The sequence below is a fragment of the Pantherophis guttatus genome, chromosome 17 (genome assembly GCF_059756535.1).
Source record: "Pantherophis guttatus breed Tessera chromosome 17, ASM5975653v1, whole genome shotgun sequence".
NCBI classification, from domain to species: Eukaryota; Metazoa; Chordata; class Lepidosauria; order Squamata; family Colubridae; genus Pantherophis; species Pantherophis guttatus.
The window spans coordinates 6,179,565-6,204,336 of NC_142079.1; the positions used below are offsets into that span (position 1 = coordinate 6,179,565).

At 42.7% G+C, this 24,772-nt stretch overlaps 1 protein-coding gene across 2 annotated transcripts in view; it reads right to left on the bottom strand.

Annotated features, from left to right (window-relative positions):
- MED13L (mediator complex subunit 13L) overlaps positions 1-24,772 on the bottom strand; it is a 177,692-nt gene that overhangs the window by 52,910 nt on the left and 100,010 nt on the right. For both annotated transcript variants that reach the window (XM_060683764.2, XM_060683765.2), the window contains exons 5-7: positions 4,359-4,504; positions 2,503-2,697; positions 904-1,092 (exon numbers count right to left, since the gene is read on the bottom strand). In XM_060683764.2, the coding sequence (XP_060539747.2) occupies positions 904-1,092; positions 2,503-2,697; positions 4,359-4,504 (530 nt within the window). The remainder of the gene's footprint in view (positions 1-903; positions 1,093-2,502; positions 2,698-4,358; positions 4,505-24,772) is intronic.

Below are 24,772 nucleotides of genomic sequence, written 5' to 3' on the forward strand. Positions count from 1 at the left end.
ACGCCCAGGTTGGATCCTAACTCATTTTTTCCAAGGCCGTCGTAACTTGCGGATGGGAGTTGTGGATGCTGTTATCAATGGAGGTTTTCAAAACTAGACTGGACAATTAATTGACTGGCTGGTATAAGGTCTCCTACCTTAAGCCGGGGGTTGGACTAGAAGACCTCCAAGGTCCCTCCCAACTCTATGATTCTATCTTCTATGTTCTAAAAACTCCACAATGGAGACTCTATCACTGTATAATTTGCCTTCCACTTTCTTCGAATTTGAAGGGCTGAAAGAAATTCATTAAAAAGCAAAACCTTTTCAAACAAAAAAACCAACACCCATAAAACACTGGGAGCCAGCTAGGCATTCTACCAATTAAGAGGGAAAAAATATTAGTTGCTTATTATTATTCCTGGGAAACGGTTCAACATCCACACAGAGAAAGCGTTCCTAAGGTATATTTATTCCCTCCTGTTTTTGTAGATCTGAAATGTCAGCCCAGTGACTTATTTTCCAGTTTTCTCCGTGCCTTTCTAATTTGTGCAAGTATGTTTCATGGAAGAAAAAGAAAAAGAAAAAAAAACCGCTATAATTAATAATATGTTCACCAATTATGTCTACCTAGAGGATTAACTGATGCCAGAACTACATTATGTATCTGAATATTGGCAGGCTGAGCGTTTTTTATTCCTGGTGCATAAAGAAGGAAGCAAGAAAAATCTGGTGTGATAAACCTTGAATCGAAGTAAACCCAAGAGAAGTTTCAGGAAAAGATATGGATTCGTAAAGAGGAGACCGCAATACCCACAGCTGAATGAACGAAATAATCTCAGCCGTAAATGCAAATGGTTTCAATTACACCCTTCCTGAAGGGGGGGGGAGGGGGGGAAGGGAAAACCCAAGTTTTTCGCTTACCTATGACGGTCTGTTCCGGAGAAGTGGGTGGGGTGAGCAACATTCCACAACTGCTGGTGTCTTTCAAGGTTCCAGCTCCTTGTTGTGCCACGCTGTTGTGGCTTCCTGGCGTGGAAGTGCTCTGAGACACGGGAATGTCGTTTTGAGAGATAAGAACAAAGGCAGAAGGGTATACCATTCGGACACCACCTGTTAAGGCCGAGGGGAAGGAAGGGTGGGAGTGAGACAAGAGAGTTGGGGTGGTGGTTGTCGTTGTTGTTGTTTTTAAGGGTTATATTTGTAATTTAGCCAACGTTGTGTGTATTTTCACATGCAAACAGCATTGCAGTTACAAGTGTGTGTGTATGGTGCATCAATTAGTCGGAGGGAGGGAGGGAGGGAGGGAGGAAGGAAGGAAATGGGAGGGAGGGAGCGAGTGAGTGAGGGAGTGAGGAAGAAAATGGGAGGGAGGAAGGAAGGAAGGAAGGAAATGGGAGGGAGGGAGGGAGGAAATGGGAGGGAGGAGGAAGGAAGGAAATGGGAGGGAGGGAGGGAGGAAGGAAATGGGAGGAAGGGAGCGAGCGAGGAAGGAAGAAAATGGGAGGGAGGAGGAAGGAAGGAAGGAAATGGGAGGGAGGGAGGGAGGGAGGAAGGAAGGAAATGGGAGGAAGGGAGCGAGCGAGGGAGGGAGGGAGGAAGAAAATGGGAGGGAGGAGGAAGGAAGGAAGGAAATGAGAGGGAGAGAGGGAGGAGGAAGGAAGGAAGGAAATGGGAGGAAGGGAGTGAGGGAGGAAGGAAGAAAATGGGAGGAAGGGAGCGAGCGAGCGAGGAAGGAAGGAAGGAAATGGGGGAGAGGGAGGGAGGAAGGAAATGGGGGAGAGGGAGGGAGGAAGGAAATGGGAGGAAGGGAGCGAGCGAGGAAGGAAGAAAATGGGAGGGAGGAGGAAGGAAGGAAGGAAATGGGAGGGAGGGAGGGAGGGAGGGAGGAAGGAAGGAAATGGGAGGAAGGGAGCGAGCGAGGGAGGGAGGGAGGAAGAAAATGGGAGGGAGGAGGAAGGAAGGAAGGAAATGAGAGGGAGAGAGGGAGGAGGAAGGAAGGAAGGAAATGGGAGGAAGGGAGTGAGGGAGGAAGGAAGAAAATGGGAGGAAGGGAGCGAGCGAGCGAGGAAGGAAGGAAGGAAATGGGGGAGAGGGAGGGAGGAAGGAAATGGGAGGGAGGAAGGAAATGGTAGGGAGGAAGGAAGGAAGGAAATGGGAGGGAGAGAGGAAGGGAGGAGGAAAATGGGAGGGGGAAGGAAGGAAGGGAGGGAGGGAGGTAGGGAGGGGAAGGAAGGGAGGGAGGTAGGGAGGAAGGAAGGAATTGCCCCTATTGCCTAAATAAAAACACAAACAAATCGTCTGAAACTATTTCTAAGTTACAAAACAAAACCCACCAAATTTCAGACAAAAGAACAGATCAAAACACGAGAAGAAGCACCGGAAAACATGTGTTACAGTTCAAGACTTGTTTTTTTTTTTAACGTTATTGTATTTGAACTGGAACCGGATCAAACAGAAGAGACTTTTCAAGGGAAGGGGGGAAAAAGAAAAAAGAGAAAAAAGAAATACAGATTCTCTCACCAACAATGACTTCTACGGCCACGGGAAAGTCATCGTCGTATCCCAGCTCCTCTTCCTCTTTCACGCTCTCCTTCCTCTTCAGCACCATGGGATAAAAATACTGCCATTCTTCAATTAGCTTCCGGGTCGCCGGGTCGGACATCTTGTAAGCTTGGCCTGTTAAAGTACCACTTAAGCCGTACGGACTGATCAACACTGGTCGGGAAAACAAGACGACGACACAGAACGAAACAGAGTGGTTAGTGCCTAGATTAAACTGTCAGATTAACGAGTTGGAAGGGATCTTATAGGTCATCTAGTCCAACCCCACCCCACTCAAGCAGGAGACCCTACACCAGTGGTGGCTAACCTTTTTGCCATCGCATGCCAAAAGCAGGGGGGAGTGCGGGAGGGGGGACATAATTCAATCCTCCCCCCATGCATGTGCTCACAAGCCCCCCCCCCCCTGTTCTGGGCCTAGCAGGCCTACCTGAAGCCTCCGGAAGGCGAAAACGGCCTTCCCCACCCCACTACCCCGGAGGCCAGAAACGGCCCGTTTTCCAACTTCCGGTGGGCCCCGGTAGGCCCGTTTTTCACACCCGTTCTTAGGGCAACCCTAAAACTGTCATCTCTCTTGGACTAGACCCCTATTTTTCCAATTGATTGGCCTTTATGTCTTGCATGTACGTTGAAGCGGGCAAACAGGAATTCGTTATTTCTGAACGCGCCTACTCATGTCTCTCTAAGCAGATCTAATTATTTAATGCAAAAGGATAAAACAGCATGATCAAACGTTATGGATTATGCTCTAAGGTAGCATCAGGGCTTTGTTTAGTTGCAAGCCAATATTGGCTAATTGTTACAGCAACCAATTAAAATGCATACCTCTTCAGGAAATACATTAATTACCAAGGGAAATGGTTTAACCTCCTCTCTTTCTCTCTTATCCCACCCCCTCCTCTTCCACTTCTCTTAAAAAGGCTGCAGTTGACAAGTCTCTTTTTGCCCATATCAAAACAAAACAAAACAAAACAAAACAAAAGGCAGGGATTGTGATAAAAGGACCAAAACGCTTCGGAGTCGAAGCATCTTGAGCCACAGTGGCGCAGTGGTTAGAGTGCAGTACTGCAGGCTACTTCTGCTGCCTGCCGGCCACCTGCAATCTGGCAGTTTGAATCTCACCAGGCTCAAGGTTGACTCAGCCTTCCATCCTTCTGAGGTGATAAAATGAGGACCCAGATTGTTGGGGGGCCATAGGCTGATTCTGTAAACCGCTTAGAGAGGGCTGGAATGCACTGTGAAGTGGTATATAAGTCTAAGGGCTATTGCTATCTATCTATCTATCTATCTATCTATCTATCTATCTATCTATCTATTATCTATATCTATCTATCTATCTATCTATCTATCTATCTATCTATCTATCGATCTATCTATATCTATCTAGGTCTGTCTATCTATGTCTGTCAGTATGTCTCTGTCTGTCTGTCCATCCATCCATCCATCCATCCCTATCTATCTGTCTGTCTGTCTGTCTGTCTGTCTGTCTGTCTGTCTGTCTGTCTATCTATCTACAGTATCTATCTATCTCTGTCTCTATCATCTCTCTCTCTCCCTGTCTCCATCCATCCATCCACAGCTATTGCTATCTTGGGCCATTTTGAAAATAAAATATTCTTCTATACAGGGTCGAAGTCATCCCAGGGGAAAACAGAAGGAGAGCATTTAGTGTGAATGCCAACTCCATTGGCATCCCAGCCAAAAGAAAGAAAGGAAAAAACAAAACAAAAGCAAGTGTGAAGATTTAATAAAGGTTTTGTTCCGAGGTTACATCACACCGAGAAGCCCTAGGCCACCCGAAGAACACGCGGGCCTACCTTGAAAAGGCATGGGAGATGACTGGGCCATGTGTAGGTGCTCCTCGCTGATAAGGTAGATCGGTTGGTGCTGTGCGATCTCCACACTTGTGCACACGTTGCTTTCCCCGTGGAGGAAGAATGTGAAGGCGCAGGACAAATGCTCACTGCAGGAAGAGAGAGAGAGAGAGAGAGAGAAAGAAAGAAGCAATTCATTAAATCCTAAAATCAGCGCATCGGGAGTCCTCCAAATTCTATGGGTCTCGCTTGAATAGAATTCACAAGACGTGTGGCTGGCAAAACAGGGTAAGCCCCTTCTCATAGAACATAGAACAATAATAATACAATTTGGGATGGACCACCCTTGGAATGGTGTGGGAGTAGGAATGGATTTCCAGAAGAAGAAAAAATTGCAGACTACAGGAACCAGGAACACCGGTGACCCTGAGGACACAGGTAAACCTCCAAGTGGCTTCAATGACTCTCTCAAAGGATGCAAAGGACCGGCTGTCTGCAAGGAATATCAATCCTTCCATTCCCCCACCATCCACCATCAGAGCTGAAGAAGCTTCTGGGACGAGAAGCAAAACGACTTCGAAGAAAAATCAGAAAGTTCGGTTGCCTCTTGAAAAAAAAGCAGAGATAAACCTCCAAGTGGCCTCAACGACCCTCTAAAAGGATGCAAATGACCGGCTGTCTGGAAAGGAGTATAAATCCTTCCATTCCCCACCATCCTGTCAGAGCTGAAGAAGCTTCTTGGATAAGAAGCGAAACGTCTTCAAGGAAAAACCAAGGAAGTCCAGTTGCCTCCTGAAAAAGCACCTCTGGGACTACTATGACCTGGATGACTGAGAATCTCGACAGACTTATAGAATAATAGAGTTGGAAGGGACCTTGGAGATCTTCTAGTCCAACCCCCTGCTCGATCAGGAGACCTTATACCACTTCAGATAAATGGTGGTCCAGACTCTTTTTGAAAGCCTCCAGTGAGGGACCGCCCACAACTTCTGGTGGCAAGCCGTTCCACTGATTAATTGTCCTCACTGTTAAGAATTTTCTCCTTCGTTCTAGGTTGCTTCTCTCCTTGATTAGCTTCCATCCGTTGCTTCTTGTCCTGCCTTCAAGGTGCTTTGGAGAATAGGTTGACAACACGCCCCCCCCACCCTTCCTCTTTGAAGGAGCCCCTCAAATATTGGAACACTGCCTTCATGTCTCCCACAGTCCTTCTTTTCATTAGATTAGCTCGATTGTGGTCATAAATTGAGGGCTACCTGTTGTGTCTGTACATAACGTTGAACCTTCCTGCCATTTTGAGCGTGAAAATCACCTTGCGTCAGTGGTGGGTTCCTCCCGGTTCGGCCGAGCCGGTAGCGGTGACGATATGACGTCACCGAACCGGTTCTCTTTGTTCGGGAGCTGGGCCCTCCCGCCCCGCTCACATTATTCTTACCTTTTATTTGGCCCCGTCCCCAATCTATTCGCTGCCTCCCGAGTCCCAGCTGATCGGCTAGAAGGAAAAAAACTGTTTAACCTCTTGCCGCAGGCTTCAAAGGGCTGCCCTACAGCTGATCAGTGTTAAAAGGCAGTGCGGTGGTAGACCAGTGCGCTCGAAAAACAAATGGGTAGACCGGTGCCTCCAAAAACAAATGGGTAGACTGGTGCCTCCAAAAACAAATGGGTAGACCGGAGCCTCCAAAAACAAATCGGTAGACCGGAGCCTCCAAAAACAAATCGGTAGACCGGAGCCTCCAAAAACAAATCGGTAGACCGGTTCCTCCAAAAACAAATGGGTAGATCGGAGCCTCCAAAAACAAATCGGTAGACCGGTGCTTCCAAAAACAAATGGGTAGACCGGAGCCTCCAAAAACAAATCGGTAGACCGGAGCCTCCCAAAACAAATGGGTAGACCGGAGCCTCCAAAAACAAATCGGTAGACCGGAGCCTCCAAAAACAAATCGGTAGACCGGTGCCTCCAAAAACAAATGGGTAGACCGGAGCCTCCAAAAACAAATGGGTAGACTGGGACACTCCAAAAACAAATGGGTAGACCAGGATGCTCCAAGAACAAATGGGTAGACGGTACAGCTCTGTAAGCAGTTAAAAGCTTGGTAGACCAGTACCTCTGCTAAATCCTAAAGAATTCTCACATGACCATCAAACCACACCCACAAAATAAGCCACACCCACAGAATCGGTAGTAAAAAAATTTAAAACCCACCCCTGCCCTGCGTACATAATGGAGTTTCTCATCTGCAGGACAAGGCACCACTACAAATTGGAGATCAGAAAATATCAAATAGCTTTGGGGGGGTGGGGGTTGTTTGTTTGTTCCCGCCCCCCCCCACCACCACAACAGAACAAATTCCATGCACAGCCTACAATGGCGGAACAGATGTGTCCCGCAATGAACTAGGCCTCGTTCACACTTAACGACCGTAAGAATAAGAAATTCCAAACGTTGATTAGAGTGACAGCTGAACGGAGTATCCTGGGGCACCCAGCTAAACAAGTGTCTGCAAATGCACAGCTTAAATGGCACATGTCCATTATGTGTTTACTGACACCATGGCAATCGGCTCCATGCGAAATGTGGACTGTAATGAAAAGCAGCTGGAGAACTTACAAAATGCAGCAAAAAAAATGTTTTGTTTTTTTTTAAAAGGCAGATGTGCGAGAGTCGCTTGTTTATCTGCTTGGATCGACGTGAACGAGAAAGAAGGAACGTGTATGGTGGGGAAACACAGAAAGGCTCCGGATTTTTGGTGGGGTTTTTTTCCCCCAGGATCTCAAAACATGAAAGTAAAAACATGACAGAGAAGTGATTTATGGAGTCACTTTGATGGGGCAGGGGTGGGAGTTTAGCATGGAGGTTTCATAACTGGATAGGGTAACATCCACAGACAATCTAAAAAAAAAAAATGTAGTAAGCGCACGCATGGAGAACAGAATACACAAAGCAGTAACACCCAACATTTCTGGAATTTTCGTCCTTAAAAAAAAAAAAGGAAGGCCCCGACTAAAAAATCTTCATTTGGAAAATAAATGGCTTGCATCCCTTCCGTTCTGCATTCTTCCCATTCCGTTATGGTGTGTTTTTCCACGTTCCTTTATATATATATATATATATACAGTTATTATTAAATAACGGTTTTTCTGCTTAATTATATTTTAACAGCTGTCGTAAGCCACCTGGTGACTCTCTAGGTTGAAAGATAAGTTAATTATTTTAAATAGATGTATGACAGACGTCCGCTGGGAATGTTTGCCGAGTTCCAAATTGCATTCACGTACACCCAGGAAGGTAATATATTTATTATGGTTGTTGGTCCCACAGCTGGCCAGATGTTTAGACCCTGGATTGGGCATTTTTTTAATCCACCTATTGAGTCCTTCCCAAGGACCAGGGATAGGCAGAGGTTGTTGTTTGATGGGGTTAAAGAAACTGTCACAGGCTATACTGCTCGTAAGCGCTATGTGCTTAGAGTTCGAGCATTATTAGAGACCCCACCCACCCACCCACCCCGTGGTCTGTTTCTCTTGCTCCCCTCTGGGAGGAGGTTTCGAAGCATCTATAGCAGGACGACTAGATTCTGGAACCACTATGTTCCTTATGCCACCCGTCTTGTAAATTCGCAGGATTCTTTTCTCTTTTTTTTTTCCCGCCATGTATATATATACATTCGAACGAGACAGTGATGTTTCTCTGGGTCATATATGCGGGTGTATGTGGGTATATGCTCCATAATGGTCCTCTTTAGAGAGCTGAATGCAATGAGATTTCATTTTAATGTATGCCGATTCGTGTACATTTAAAGTGACAATAGAGTTTCTATTCTGTTCTGTTATATTCTATATTCCATTCTATTCTCCTTCCTTCTTCCCCTCTTCTCTTCTCTTCTCTTCTCTTCTCTTCTCTTCTCTTCTCTTCTCTTCTCTTCTCTTCTCTTCTCCTCTCCTCTCCTCTCCTCTCCTCTCCTCTCCTCTCCTCTCCTCTCCTCTCCTCTCCTCTCCTCTCCTCTCCCCTCCCCTCCCCTCCCCTCCCCTCTAATATTTATTCCATTCTATTATTCTATTCTATTCTATTCTATTCTATTCTATTCTATTCTATTCTATCCTATCCTATCCTATCCCTATCCCTATCCTTATTTCTATTCTATTCTATTCTATTCTATTCTATTCTATTCTATTCTATTCTATTCTATTCTATTCTATTCTATTCTATTCTATTCTATTCTATTCTATTCTATTCTGATTCCGATTCCGATTCCTATTCCTATTCTCCTTTCTTCTTTCCTCCTCCATGCGATTCACCTAACAGTTGCAGTGATGCACAGAACCATCTTACAAATAGTTTGTAAAATTGGGTGTGACTCACTTAACAACCGTCTTGCATAGCGATTGGTGGTCCTGGTCTCAATGGTGAACATACATAGAGGGTTACATCCAAGCAGATATGCAAAGAACCTTCTGCATATTCCTGAAACTACTCCACTGTTCTTGTCGCAGCGTGAAGGGAGTCAGACGCAAGGAATGCATGCAACCCCCACAAAATTTGCAGGAAATCAAGAGGTGCTATTTAACGACCAAAAAAAAAACACATTGTCCTCTTTGTTGGCAAATCCTCCTGTGGCCCAAAACAGTTATATGCAATTCTATAAAAGCACTCACGTGTGCTTCCTAACCAGTACGGCTTTGCTTGCGTATATACATAAAGCAGAAATATAACTTCTTAGCCAGGGGCTTGAATGCAGTCTTCCAAATTAGCCCCTTTCAAAGCTTCCAATTAATTGAAAATGTTAATGTGGGGGAAAGGAAACAAGATTAAAAACATTAGGAGTATTTAAATTAAATCAGATTTTTTTTATGTGCCTGGTTTTTTTTTTTTTTTTAAAGAAGTGTGGCTCCCAAATTCAAAGTTTAAGTGCTGCCCGCAAGTCCCAAAGTGGCTGCATAGTTTTTGCATTAGGTAATAAAAGTGTAGTAAAGCTTTTGAAACCAGACAAACAGAATCGAGGGTGGCAAAAGGGGATCCCGGGACACTAAAACCGTCATAAATCTGAGCCAGTTGCCAAGCGTCTGGATTTTGATCGTGTGGCCATGGAGATGTTGTGATGGTCGTAAGTGCGAAAAACGGTCGTAAATCGGTTTTTCCCGTGCCGTTGTAACTCTAAATGAACTGTTGTAAATCGAGAACTACCTGTAGGACGGGGATTAAACATAAAGGAATTCCCTATGCAGCTTTTTATTTTGTTTCTCGGTTTCAGATATAATCACACCCTTCGTGGGTGTACTTTGCAACATTATATTAGAATGTACACAGTACAGCTTGGAAAGAAGGTGCAAATTCTTATTGTTAAGAATAACACCATTTGTATTTGTTAAAAAATAAAATCCTATTAAAGGTATACTACCTTAATCATGGTGGTGCAGTGGTTAAAATGCAGTATTGCAGGCTAATTCTGCTGACTGCTAGCAATTCGATCCTCACCAGCTCAAGGCTGACTCAGCCTTCCATCCTTCTGAGGTTGGTAAAACGAGGAACCGGATTGTTGGGGGCAATAGGCTGACTCTGTAAACCGCTTAGAGAGAGCTATAAAGCACGGTGAAATGGTATATAAGTTCTAATTCTATTGCTATGACGCGGTGGGGTTAGAATCCAGTATTGCAGGCTAACTCTGCCACAGTCTGCAGTTCAATCCCGAAGGGTTCAAAATTGACCCAGCCTTTCCATCCTTCCGAGGTCGGTAAAATGAGGACCCAGATCGTTGGGGGGCAATAGGCTGACTGTAAACCGCTTAGAGGGTTGTGAAGCACTACGAAGCGGTATATAAGTCTAAGTGCCATTGCTATTAAATTTGGAGAAGAAGGAATAATCAAGTAAGAGGGGACTTTGCTTCCATAAGGCGACTCACATTTGGAGCAAAGGGACAATAAAAAGTCCATTCTAAAAAGTTTTTTTTGTTGTTGTTTTAAATCTCAGCTTCAGCAAAAAAAAAAAAAATTAATTTCAGATACCTGATCCTCTATTCTATTCACATTCACGCCTGTCCTCAAAGGTACACATTTACAAAGTTAATAATTTAACAATATTTATGAAAATGTTCTTATTCAAGCAATTCTAAGTTAAAGCAATAGCGCAGATACCTTTGAAAGGTTAAATTGCCCCCTCCCTCAAGGCTTTCCCCCCTCCCCCCAATGGCACAGAGCAGCCTGGAAAACTCGACGGAAACACAGATAAAGCCGCTGCCATGTTCTTGATTTCCATGTAAAATGTTTCTATTTGGAGGATTAAATAGCTCTTAATTTTGAATAATCAGCCAAGTGTGCCGACGCAGGCACTTCGCGTAGACGCCTGAATGCCCCAATATCCCGTGAGGGTTTGGCTTTGATCAACATAAAGAGATATACATGAAGGGCTTTCTGAAAATAATTAACTTAATCAGATGTCATTGAAATTCATCTTCTGCTTAATGGAATCTAAAATAGTGACCAATTGCTCATCCTCCAGAGTGAAGAAGAATTCCAGTTGGGGAGCTATCTACGTGACGTGCCAAATCGACGAGTTTTCCAACGTAGATCTTCCATCCCGGGCCAAAGCTTACAAGCCACTTGAAAAGGCACTTCCCATGCTCGCTCTTTCTCTTTCTCTCTCTCTCTCTCTCTCATTTTTCTTCAACTACAGAAAAAGGCATTGGGTTCTGTCAATCACTTGGTGCACTTGTGATGACTGTGTACAATACGAAGAGTTCGGCTATCTACTTATATTATTATTATTATTATTATTATTATTATTATTATTATTATTACTATTACTATTACTATTACTATTATTATTATTATTATTATTCATATTTCTATGCTGCCCACTGTCCGAGGACTCTGGGCGGCTTATACCAAAGACAGTATACTAAATAGCATATTGCCCCCTAACAATCTGGGTCCTCATTTTACCCACCTCGGAAGGATGGAAGGCTGAGTCAACCCTGAGCCGGTGAGATTTGATCCGCTGATCTGCTGAACTAGCAGTCAGCTGAAGTAGCTGCAGTACTGCACTCTAAACACTGCGCCACCTCGGCTCTGAACCATCTACTATGGTTTATAGAGCATAACAGAGTTAGAAGGGACCTTAGAAGTCATCTAATGTAATGGTCCTCAACCTTTCCATTTTGGTGGCCCAGCCTGACCGTGTGTGTGTGTGTGTGTGTGTGTGTGTGTGTGTGTGAGAGAGAGAGAGAGAGAGAGAGAGAGAGAGAGAGAGAGAGAGAGAGAGAGAGAGAGAGAGAGAGAGAGAGAGAGAGAGGTGAGTCCGCTGCTCGCATGAGTGGAGCTTCATGTGCATGTGATAGTCCAGAGATCTTCAAACTTGGCAGCTTTTAAGACTTGTGGACTTCAACTCCCAGAATTCTCCAGCCAGCTATGCTTGGTGGGTAATGTGACTGGGTGGGCGTGGCCAACCTTTTTTTTTTTTTTTTACTTTTAAAAGCATTTTTCTACAACCTTAAGAGGTTACAGGAAAAAATGCTTTTGGAAGCCTCTGACGATCCCAGCTGAGCCGTGCGATCATCAGAGGCTTTTTTTTTTTTCTTTACTTTTAAAAGCATTTTTTTTTCGGCCGAAGAGGTTGTAGAAAAAATGCTTTTAAATTTTTTTTTTTAAAAAGCCTCTGATATTGCGCGGCTCAGCTGAGGATGGGGGGAGGGCAGGAGATGTTTGCTATCGGTTCTCCAAACCACAAACACACACCCCCCCCCCGCCGACGCCATTGCTACTGGATCGGGCAATCCGGTCCGAACCGGGAGCATTTCACCCCTGGTCATAACCCAAACTAGGTAACATTATCAGATCATTTGATTATTCCTCTTTGATTATTATATATACGTTTTTCCCTTCGCATTTATCTCTTTAATACCAACCATCCCATATTAGCCTTGGATTCATTAGGAGCCCTGCATTTAACCGCAAATTCCTGCTTTTTTCACGACATAAAACACGACTGCTTTTTTTTCTTTTCTTTTTTTTTTACGTTACGCCTGGTTCCTCGGCCACCTTCGCCAATTTCCCCGCTGCACTTTCAAATCCAGTCCCATGTGAAACAACAAATGTTTCTTTGTGTGGGATTTCATCAGAACTGCATTTCTTTCCATGACTCTGGCGTCAACGCCTAGAGGCACGCACCACCCTTTAACTTGTCTAATCGTGTTTCGTTTATTAGCTGAAAGCCGTCTGCTTGTTGTTTCATTGAAAAGAGAGCACCATGTTTAAGGAACGCTGTTTTAAGTTTTGGTTTGGAAAGGCTCTCTTTGAAGAAGAACACAACGGTTTCATTTCGGGAAAGGCTAGGGGACTAAAGTCATGTAATGCTCCAAATCCGATTCCCAAGAAAAAAAATGCTTTATGGTGCACAGGTGTGTTTGTGTGTCTGTCTGTATGTGTGTGTGTGTGTGTAACACAACACCTCTCACAATCTCCGAGGCTGCATCTTTTCTGAGCATGAATGGGAGCCTCAGAGATCCTCCATGCAACCCAATTTTTGTAAAAGAAAAAAGAAAAAAAAAGAATAAGGCTAATTCAACGTTATCCAGAGAAGCGGTGGATCTCGGGTCCCATTTCCCTCCATCAGTAAACATTGATATAAATGGCTTCTGACCAGAGAATGATCCTTTTAAAATCTATCCGAAGGAGGAAGGAAGGAAGGAAGGAAGGAAGGAAGGAAGGAAGGAAGGAAGGAAGGAAGGAAGGCAGAAAGAAAGAAAGAAAGAAAGAAAGAAAGAAAGAAAGAAAGAAAGAAAGAAAGAAAGGAAGGAAGGAAGACAGGAAGGAAGACAGGAAGGAAGGAAGACAGAAAGGAAGATTGGAAGGAAGACAGGAAGAAAGAAAGACAGGAAGAAAGAAAGAAAGAGAAAGAAAGGAAGGAAGGAAGACAGGAAGAAAGAAAGAAAGAAAGAAAGAAAGAAAGAAAGAAAGAAAGAAAGAGAAAGAAAGAAAGAAAGAGAAAGAAAGAAAGAAAGAAAGAAAGAAAGAAAGAAAGAAAGAAAGAAAGGAAGGAAGGAAGGAAGGAAGGAAGGACAACAGGAAGAAAGACAGGAAGAAAGACAGGAAGAAAGAAAAAGAAAGAGGAAGGAAGGAAGGAAGGAAGGAAGGAAGGAAGGAAGGAAGGAAGGAAGGAAGGAAGGAAAAGGATACTCCTCTAAGATTTATTAATTAGCTTAATTAATTGTTTCAGTAACATCCGGAGCACGGGCGATAAAATCCCGTCTTATCCTAACACTCCTTTGCATTATGAAAAGTGTTTAGATAATGTTATAAAAGGCATTATCTTGACACTGGAGTAGGCCCCTTTCTTGCCAAAACTAGCGTGCTGGAAATAATCTTGTTTTTGTCTCTTGATATTCTCTTCTGGCTGATCTTATCTCTAACTCTTCACTATTTCCGTTTTGCGAGCAAAAAAAAAAAAGAAGGAAAAAAATCAGCGAGCAATCTGTGTTGCGGAGAAAGAACTCTGTTGTCAAACAGGGAGGCAATTTTGAGACAAAGTAGGGAACTAACAAGATTCTGTGGGTCTGGGCCACTGTGTGAATTGATTCACAAAAATCAAGTGAAGTTTTAACACCAAAGCCTCTACCCTTTTGAGAGAAGATTTGTCTATGTGTAAAAGCAATACAGGTAGTCCTTGATTTACAACACTCCAAAGTTACAACGGCACTGGGAAAAAATGACTTGGGACTGTTTTTCACACTTAGGACCATTGATCTATTATTGTTCCATTACTTTACTACTGCCTTAGCTGCTTTCGGGTGGTATCCGGTAGTTCTGGACTTAAAACATGTTTTAGCCCTTATTGTCTCGATAACAGGTTCTCTGTAACTCCATCAAAGAGCCCTGGTGGCCCAGTGGTTAGAATGCAGTAAAGGTAAAGGTTCCCCTCGCACATATGTGCTAGTCGTTCCCGACTCTAGGGGGCGGTGCTCATCTCCGTTTCAAAGTCAAAGAGCCAGCGCTGTCCGAAGACGTCTCCATGGTCATGTGGCCGGCATGACTCAACACCAAAGTCGCACGGAACGCTGTTCCCTTCCCACCAAAGTGGGTCCCTATTTTTCTACTTGCATTTTTTTTTACATGCTTTCGAACTGCTAGGTTTGCAGAAGCTGGGACAAGTCACGGGAGCTCACCCCGTTATGCGGCACTCAGGATTCGAACCGCTGAACTGCCAACCTTTTGATTGACAAGCTCAGCGTCTTAGGCCCTGAACCACCGTGTCCCTCTGAATGCAGTATTGAATGCAGTATTGCAGGCTAACTCCGCTGACTGCCAACAGTTCAATCCTGACCGGCTCAAGGTTGACTCAGCCTTCCATCCTTCCAAGGTCCCAGACTGTGTGTGGGGGGGGGGGGACATATGCTAACTCTGTAAACTGCTTAGAGAGGGCTGTAAAGCATTATGAAACAGCATATACCGTGTTTCCCCGAAAATAAGACCCTGTCTTATATATTTTTTGAACCCTGAAATAAGCGCTTGGCCTTATTGCCATGTGCTCAAAAGCCCGATTGGGCTTATTATCAGGGGATATCTTATTTTGGGGGAAACAGGGTAAGTCTAAGTGGCTATTCCTGTTTTCCTTACTCTCTACAATAGCCCAATCCACCATAAACATAGCTACCACTGCTGGCGGGATAGATGACTTAACAGTTCAAAGTTTCAACATAATGTGTCTCTTTTTTTTATTATTATTCCGATTTCCCTGTGATCTTTAGACAGCTCCAGATTTTTAAACTGTATAACTACATTCTCTTTTTAATATCAAAAGCCAGTGAAAAAAATAGTTTTTACTGTGCTAACAAGTTTCTTTTTGTAACAGGTCAGGATAGTTAATTCAACTGAATGGCATTCAAATAAACAACCAGTAAAAATGTATCATTTCTCTATTCCCTGCAGGCCTTTGGCATCAGAAAGGCATTAAAAAGGTTATTCAAAATGTTGGTTGGGAAAAAAAAAAATTAAGGCTCCTTATTATATAATGCCGGCTTCCAAGAATTTGCAATTGTTTCCCCACCCTGGTTACTTAATAATCACAGCTTTCTATACTTAATAACTCATTCCAAACATTTAAGAATCCATAAATCACTTTCCCTGTTATCATACTTCCAGTTGCATTTCATCACTTTTTAAATTAATTTTTGTTCAAAGAGTTTTTTTACAGCATTAAAATGTTTAAATGGAAAAGGGAAGTAAAGAAGAAAAGTTATAAGAAAAGAATGAAGAAACAAAGGAGAAGAAAAATAGACAAAAGGAAGACAAAATATATATTATATAAGGAAATCACTTCCAATTCTCTTTACAGTTGTAAATGCAAATTTTATCCTCTCTAAGGTTCCATCATAACTTCCTTCTTTTTTTAAACTACCCTTTCTAATCATCAAACGCATTAAGTAACTTTTTTTCATTTTCAGCAAAAAGCCCATAAAGGGTTTCCCTTCCTTAACAAATGCAGTTATTGTCTTTTCTATAATTAAATAGGTCGCATTTGCCATCTCTGCAAATTCTGTCATCTTCACCAACCCTTCCTCCATTTCCCTTCCCCTTGGCTGACCCTTCACCTCTATGGAGATAAGAATATATATATATATTTTTTTGCAATTTATAAAAATAATAATCGGAAAAATCGCACAGCTCCCGACAACGCTGAAGGGAAGAGAACACAATTGCAGCCTGCCGTTATGTCCAAATGCAGCAATCAACTAATGGTAAGTCAATCAGTTCAGGAAATCATTTTTGAAGCAGCAAAATTATGAAATGACTTATTTAATGACTGTTTGCAAAGGTGGATTTGATTTACATCAAATTGATTTAAATCATGATTTAAATCACTAGTAAAAAGCCTTGATTTTTAATCAACTCGATTTAAATCATAATTTTTAAAGAGCAACTGTCATCTCTGCTACTCCTTTGACCCGCTGTTGACTCACCGATAGTCCCAGTGTTGCAGAATATACAGCCTCCTGCTACATAACTAAGTTCCATTTCATGCTGAATAAACTAAATTATTTATGTATCTTAAATAGAAAACTATCTTACGATAGATTTTTACCCCAAAAGTTTTTTATTAAAATAAATTCGATTTAAATCAAAAAAATCCGATTTAAATCAAAAAAATCCGATTTAAATCAAAAAAAATCTGATTTTTTTTATTTTTTTTAAAAAATCATTGATTTTTACCCACCCTGATATCTATATATCTACATCTACACCTGTCTGTCTGTCTGTCTGTCTGTCTGTATGTCTGTCTGTCTATCCTATGCAATCTAATACTAAAACACTTAAGCTGTTGTCACTCATGCAATCACCAAAGTAACTACTTCATTTTCCTGGTCATCCATCAATAGGTACATTCATGCTTCCAATTAACAGTGATTTCCCAAAGTGTCATTTTAAAAACAGCTAATATATTTTCAACTTCTGAAGTGCGTCTCAATGGATTTAAAAAAAAAAAAAATACTAGGATAACAGAAGCTCCTTAAGGGACAACCGTATATTTAAGAGACCAGGGTGCTTTTATATCAGACATACAGACTTACATATGACAAATAAATTGGACAGCCATTTGACTCTTCCAACTCTATATATATTTCTATGTTCTAAGAAGAAATTTCCTAACAATGAGAACAATTAATCAATAGAACAGGTTGCCTCCAGAAGCTATAGATTCTCCGTCATTGGGGCTTTTAAAGAAGAGATTGGAGAGCCATTTGTCTTGTATAGGGTCTCTTGCTTGAACAGGGGGTTGGACTAGAAGACCTCCAAGGGGCCTTCCAACTCTGTTATTCTGTTATTCGATTGAGACAACCTTCCAAAGCTTTCATCTATGTACGAGGATGAAGAATAACAGAATAAGAGAATTGGAAGATACCATGGAGGTCTTCTAACCAGAGCCCCTGCTCAAGCAGGAGACAAGTGCTATTCCAGACAAGTGTCTGTCCAGTCTCTTCTTGAAAGCTTCCAGTGTTGGAGCACCCACAACTTCTGGAGGCAAGCAGTTCCACTGGTTAATTGTTCTTACTGTTAGGAAGTTTCTCCTTAATTCCAGCTTTGTTTTCTCCTTGATTCGTTTCCATCCATTGCTTCTTGTCTTGCCTTCTGGTGCTTTGAAAAATACGTTGACCCCCTCTTCTTTATGGCAGCCCATCAAATATTGGAAGACTGCTATCATGTCACCCCTAGTCCTTCTTTTCACTAGAGTAGACGTGCCCAATTCCCACAACCGTTCTTCATCTTGTTTTAGCCTCCAGGCCCCTAATCATCTCTGTTCTTCTTTTCTGCACTCTTTCACATCTTTTTTTTATAATGCGGTGACCAAAACTGGATGCCGTATTCTAAGTGTGGTCTTAAGAGAAGACTAACCAGCAGAAGAGAGCAAATGCAAAAACCTATGCTCAAAAAAATATAAATTGAAGTTTAATTAGGTATTGTGCAGATTGTTAGTTGCAAGGACAATCCTGACAACATCTCTTGAAGCAGCCAGATGCCTGATTATTATTATTATTTATTTGTTATTAGAATATAACAGAGTATGCCTGCTTTTATTTTCTGCTTATATTTTCAGGTAAAGCACAGATTGCAAAGGTTTACCTGCAGAGAATTCAAAAAAATCAGAAACAGTTCAATTATCAGGGCTTGTTTAAAAAAAAGAAAAGAAAAAGGAATGATTTTGGCTGTACCATTAAAACAAAACCTAATCTGAAAGCATATTTGCATTATTTATCACCCGGGTAAGAAATGCATTAACATAGTAATAGAGGAATGAACGTTATATTTGGTGATTTATTCTGCGAGTGGTTAGTATATTATTGTGTTTAGTTGGCTGGCGTTTGCTTTTGTTCTTTTACATTTTTGCTGCCGATTGACCGAATAAATAGTGTTTGCCTTGAAATATTTTTGCATCCTTTGTCATCATCTGCGGTTAGACGTGCCGACAGCAATAAACCTGCTTCCCTTCCAGGTGCCTGAAATTTTCGTTCAAATCTCCAAGAAGATCAGCTTTTAAGAGAACATCCAATGGTTTGGAAGAAAGGAAGGGCACTGCTGATTCAGGATCTCTGCCAGCTCAAACAGTTTTATTAGAAGGAAAACACTGAACATTAGCAGCGCGGTGAAATCTCAGCAAAAGACCGAAATTAAATAGTTTTGAGGTCAGCGCTGGGCCTTTTATCTGCTGTGGCAGGCAACAACAGTTGTCCTTCGGTTTGCTGGTGGGAGTCATAAGCCACTTTAAGTGACTGGAGTATTATATCCAATTGTGATTAAACCCCTCAAAGATGGCAGTGGATTAATTAGTGCGATGCGGCCCTGTTTCCTAATCAGACAGAACTGCATGCGTTATGACCCTGGTCTGCTAATGCTGGTTGACAGAAAAGGGGCAAAAAAATTATATGCGCCACTGATCACTTTTCTAATCACGTGGTCTAGAAAAACAGTTAAGATGTGGAAATGTGGACTGTTCGGGAAGGTACAAAAAGTCTCGAGAACCTTACGTTCCCCTCAAGTTTGTCTCAAGACCTCATTTGAACCTTCTATAAACCTATCCCCAAGGCATCATGCAATTTCTCAAAAATGTACAAAGCTACTCCAGAAATTAGAAAACAAGGCTATTCATATATCTGTCCATCCATCTATCTATCTACATACCTTCCATCTACCACCCAAACACCCACTCATCTACCCATCCATCCACCCACTTACCCACCCGTTTGTCCATCTATCCATCCATCCATCTACATATCTTCCATCCACCACCCAACTACCCACTCATCCATCCACCTGTCCGTCCATCCATCCATCCATCTATCTACATACCTTCCATCCACCACCCACTCATCCATCCACCTGTCCATCCATCCATCCATCCATCCATCCATCCACCTATCTATCTACATACCTTCCATCCACCACCCACTCATCCAGCCACCTGTCCGTCCATCCATCCATCTATCCATCCATCCATCCATCCATCCATCCATCCACCTATCGGTATCTATCTACATACCTTCCATCCACCACCCACTCATCTAAACACCTGTCTGTCCATCCATCCATCCATCCATCCATCCATCCATCCATCTATCTACATACCTTCCATCCACCACACACTCATCCATCCACCTGTCCGTCCATCCATCCATCCATCCATCCGTATCTATCTACATACCTTCCATCCACCACCCACTTATCTAAACATCTGTCTGTCCATCCATCCATCCATCCATCCATCCATCCATCCATCCACCTATCTACATACCTTCCATCCACCACACACTCATCCATCCACCTGTCTGTCCATCCACCTACTCACCTCTCCACCCACCCACTCACCCACCCACCTACCTACCTACCTTCCTACCTACCTATCAATCATCTGCAAGTATGCAATGGAACTACTGGACCAGAATTCATATACTGTATGCAGACTCACACATCAACAGCATGCATTCATAAAACACAAACTGGAAATCACTCCTAAACGGCCAATGCATACTATTATGTGTACAGAAGCCCGCTTTCTTCCATCCCAGAATTCAAGAGGACACACGCAGGGCTCCAAGTTGACCCCTCCTCCCAGTAATAACCAGAGCCAAACTTGCTCAGCTCCATCGATTTGGCTGCACAATGTGCCGTCAAATCATTTCTTGGCTTGGATCTTCTATTTTATTTACCCAGGAAACCATTAAATATAATGTTACCCAGGGTACATGATCTTCAAAAGATTTGGTCGGTTGGCATAACATGGTGCCATTTTAATAATACACTCAAAAGTTTAGTGAATTACTCTGTATTGGGAGGAGAAGGCCTATAGACACTTTTCTGTCTGGGGAACCTATTTTGAGCAGAATTTTCCAGTCTATGCAATAATCATCTTCAGTATTTTTTTGTGTCAATGCATTTCAGGGGCTAGATCTTGGTGCTTCTGAGCTAAAGTGACAGGTGTCACGAGAATTAAGAGAAAGCGCTGAAGCTTCTGGATCAAAATTCGAGAGGAAGATTCAATTTCAGTGGTTTGATTCTGCAGAAGACGCCAGCCTACTGAAGGGTTTATCAAGACATCCATCTAGTGAGAGCAATCAACAGCTTGCCTTCAGAAGTTGTGGGAGCCCAAGACGCCCAGGAAAGGGAGGAGTCAACAGAAGAAATGAAGGGAGAAGAAGACAAAGAGGAGACAACAATGAAAATAACAGTGATTGATGAATTAAACCAGGGGGAAAATGTATTAAGAGAATTGGAAGATACGTTTGAAAGGGAGATAGGGGCCTGGGCAGAAATTTTGGAAACTAGGCAGTGGAAGAGGGTAGAGGTGGGAGAAATACCTAGATTGAATAGCCAAGAAGCAGTTACAGATAGAGATAAAGATCCCAGACAGGAATGTGGGAGGCAAATTTTAAAAAAAGCATAGCAACTAAAGTATTGAAGTGGGCAAGAGACGATGGATAGATGATTTTTCTTCTTTGTTGTTGTTCTGACTTGCTTTTCCTTTTCTCTCTCTCTTTTTTTCTTTTCTTTTTTTTTAGATAAGTAACATGACTAGAAGTTAGGCGGGATAGAAAGAAAATGTTTTTCAGTAAAAGGTGACATGATTAAAAGTTAGAATAAGTGATAGAAATAAGGGGAAAAGTTAGTGTAGACACTTTTATATAATAAAATAAAGAAAACATGGAATAACTGAATAATGACAGATTGCAACTTATTATAATTGTGTATCATTACTAGAAATATATAAGTTGATTGAATGTAATAACTATGATTAACTTTACTAGCATTATTTGTATTAGAATGTATGACACTCAGGTGCCACACTGGTCACGCGTTGATTTGATATGTTTGTAAAAAAATAAAAAAAATAATAAAAAGCTTTAAAAAAACCCAAGACTGCCATCTGTCAGAAACGGTGTAGCATCTCCTGCTTGGGCGGGGGGTTGGACTAGATGACCTACAAGACCCCTTCAAACTCTGTTAATCTGTTAACCAACTCTCCTTTCTTTACTTGTTCGGCTAGGCAACAATAGAAGCAAAAACCAAAAAAAATAAGACCCAAAACCACCCAGCAATTTGCTGAGGGATCCATCTTTTTAATTCTGCTAAAATAGCTGGAGTTCATTGTGGTGTATTGCTTGCTGCAGAGTGGCAGTCCGCTCAAATCCCAAATGCACTGGAAGATAATTAAACGGGCACAAAGTTTCAGTACAATTGTTTGTTTGTTTATGGAATTTATATTGCTGCCTATTCGCACATGGCAACTCAAGGCAGTATACAGAATATAAAACCTCATATAAAAACAATGAAATTAATAAAAGAAGAGTCGTAGGATAAATTAATATGATAATATGATAAATTAATATAATCAATATAATTGCCCTGTTGAGGCCCACACCCATTTGTTTAAGGGAAAATAACGCAATCCAAGCTTATTAGCAGATATTACGATACGGGTAGTCCTCGGCTTATGACCACAGTTGATACACACACACCCCAACGTTCCCGTTACTAAGCAAGTTCAGTGAGTCAAAATTTGGAGGCCTGCCCACTGGCTTGTCTTTATGACGGTTGCAATGTCCCGGGGGAGGGGAGGGGTCACGTGATCCCCTTTTGCGACCTTCCTCACCAGCAAAGTCAATTGAGCCCAAAGCCAGATTCAATTAGCAAACCGTGTTACTAACTTATCCACTGCAGTGAGGCAAGAAAAGTCGTAAAATGGGGCAAAAGCAGGGGTGAAATCCAACAGGTTCTGAGAGGTTCTGGAGAACTGGTAGCGGAAATTTTGAGCAGTTCGGAAAACCGGCAAATACCACCTCTGGCTGGCCCCAGAGTGGGGTGGGAATGGAGATTTTGCAATATCCTTCCCCCAGGAGTGGGGAGGGAATGGGGATTTTGCAGTATCCTTCCCCTGGAATGGGGTGGGAATGGGGATTTTGCAATGTCCTTCCCTTGGAGTGGGGTGGGAATGGAGATTTTGCAATATCCTTTCCCCGGAGTGGGTTGGGAATGGAGAATTTGCAGTATCCTTCCCCTGCCACGCCCACCAAGCCACACCACACCCACAGAACTGGCAGTAAAAAAATTTCACCACTGGGCAAAAGCCCACGTAACAACTGTCTCAACTCGCAACGGAAATGTGGGGCTCAATTGTGGTCGTAAGTCGAAGACGACCTGTGTCTTAGAAACCTGCAGTGTTTTCTGCTTTGTTTTTAATGGATTGTGGGAAATGGGGCAGAACAGAGTAATTTCCTGATATCCACCCAGTTTAGGGAGGTGGTGCAGAGTGTTAAGCTAAGTTTCTCTTTCCTTTTATGTTCTACCTTGCTTTTTTTAAAAAAAAAAAAATCAGTCCTATAATGCAAATATTCCCATCGATGTTATATGAACCATACAGCAGTGATGGGATACTGCTGGTTTAACAACCTGTTCGGTGATTGCGCGCTTCACAGGGGTGGAGGTGGGGGGGGGCAACCTGATCGTCAGAGCTACCAATTCGCCCGAACCGGTCTGAATCAGTAGAATCCCGCCCCTGCATATATGGTTCAGATATTTCTCTGCCAATGTTTGCAAAGCAAAAGGGCGAGTTTTGGCTACGCCGGCGGGATTACGTACAAGAAAACCGATCCGTTGGCTTTAGAGTCAATCACAAACCCTCAGCCCAAATGATTCTCTTAGTATTGTGAGGATAAAATGAAAGGAGGTCCTCAGGTGACTCGCCTGAACTCCTGCGGAGAGGGTAGAGAAATAAATCTAACAATAAATTGTCAGCAGCAATATCCGAGTAGGTCGAAGTGAAGAATCTGGCAGCATCAGGAGAGCATTTGTGCCAGAAGGAGCCTCAATTCTTTCATTCTTTTTCCTTCCAGTGTTGGAACATCTGCAACTTGCCTCCAGAAATTGTAAATGCTCCAACACTGGAAGTTTTAAAGAAGAGATTGGATAACCGTTTGCCTGAAGTAGTATATAGGGTTTCCTGCCTAGGCAGTGGGGTGGACTAAAAGACCTCCAAGGTCCCTTCCAACTCTGTTATTCTATTCTATTCAATAAGAGCCCTGGTGGCGCAGCAGACTAAAGCACTGTTATTAACACCAGCTGCCTGCAATTACTGCAGGTTCGAATCTCGCCAAGGCTCAAGGTTGACTCAGCCTTCCATCCTTTCTAAGGTAGGTAAAATGAGGACCCAGTTTGTGGGGGCAATAAGCTGACTTTGTATAAAATATACAAAAGGATGAAGGCTATTGCTTAACGCTCTGAGTCTCCGGAGAAGGGCGGCATTTAAATCAAATTTTAAAAAAAAATGCCAGTGGAGATTTCGAGGCAGCCACATGAGCAAAAACATGTTGTCTAAACATACTTTTCGTGGCATAAAAATCTAGGAATGGGCCTGGAAAAATTGATTTTTTTTCCAAAGCCTTGGAGAAAAAAATGGGATTTTTTTTTTTCTTGGTTCCCCAATTTTTCCACAGTTTTATGCCGAGATCCTAGTGTCCTTGAAATGAAGGACAATGCGAAGCCAACCAAAGTGAGATTCTCGAGAAGAACATCAGAAGCAACCTATGAATCTCTCCAGGAGGCACCGTGACCTCAATTGTCCCATGCCTATCTCTCTCTCTCTCCTCAATTAATTAAAACAATGCAACCCAGAATGATTAAAATCCTAATTGTGTTAACATCTGGAGAAGGGGAAAAAAAAATAAACAACCAGCAAAGCGAGAAGAAAAGCTCGCTACCATGGCAGGCTTTCCCGCAGACGGGAAAGACCAGGAAGAAGCCGTATGGCCGAGGAGCCGAGGAGAACAACATCCGTGCGATCGGGCATTACAATAATTTATTTCGAAAAGACGCGTGCTTGCGCCCGCATGTACATGCGCGCGCAAAAAAAACCACACACACACACCTGACCATGCAGTGCGTTTCAGGCAAAGGCTCCTCGTCTGACATCATGCCTGTATCTTTTGCTACTTACAGCTGGTTACCATGGCAACAGCTAATGTCTCAATGTCACACTATGAATAATTGCTGGCTGAAAAATGAAGATTGCTACCACCGCAGCAGCTCTATAGTCAAAAGGGAAAGGATGGGGAGGGGAGGGGAGGGGAGGGAGAGGAAAAAAAACCCACCCCAGGAGTGTCTTGTGCTCAAAAAAGTCAAATGTTTTAAAGCTACGGTGGCATTGATGGTACATCAAGGGGGGGGGAAGCAAACGGCTCCGGTTTTTTTATTATGATTATTATGATTATTATTATTTGGGGGTTTTTTTGTCTCGGGTCTCTCTCTCTCTCTCTCTCTCTCTCTCTCTCTCTCTCGAGGAAGTCGGAGCTGAGATGCTGCAGGCTCCAACTGTAAACAATTTAGAGGCTTGAGTCTCAAGTGTTGGCACTTCTGTCCTCCTTCCCCAATGAAGAAGCATCGCGTTT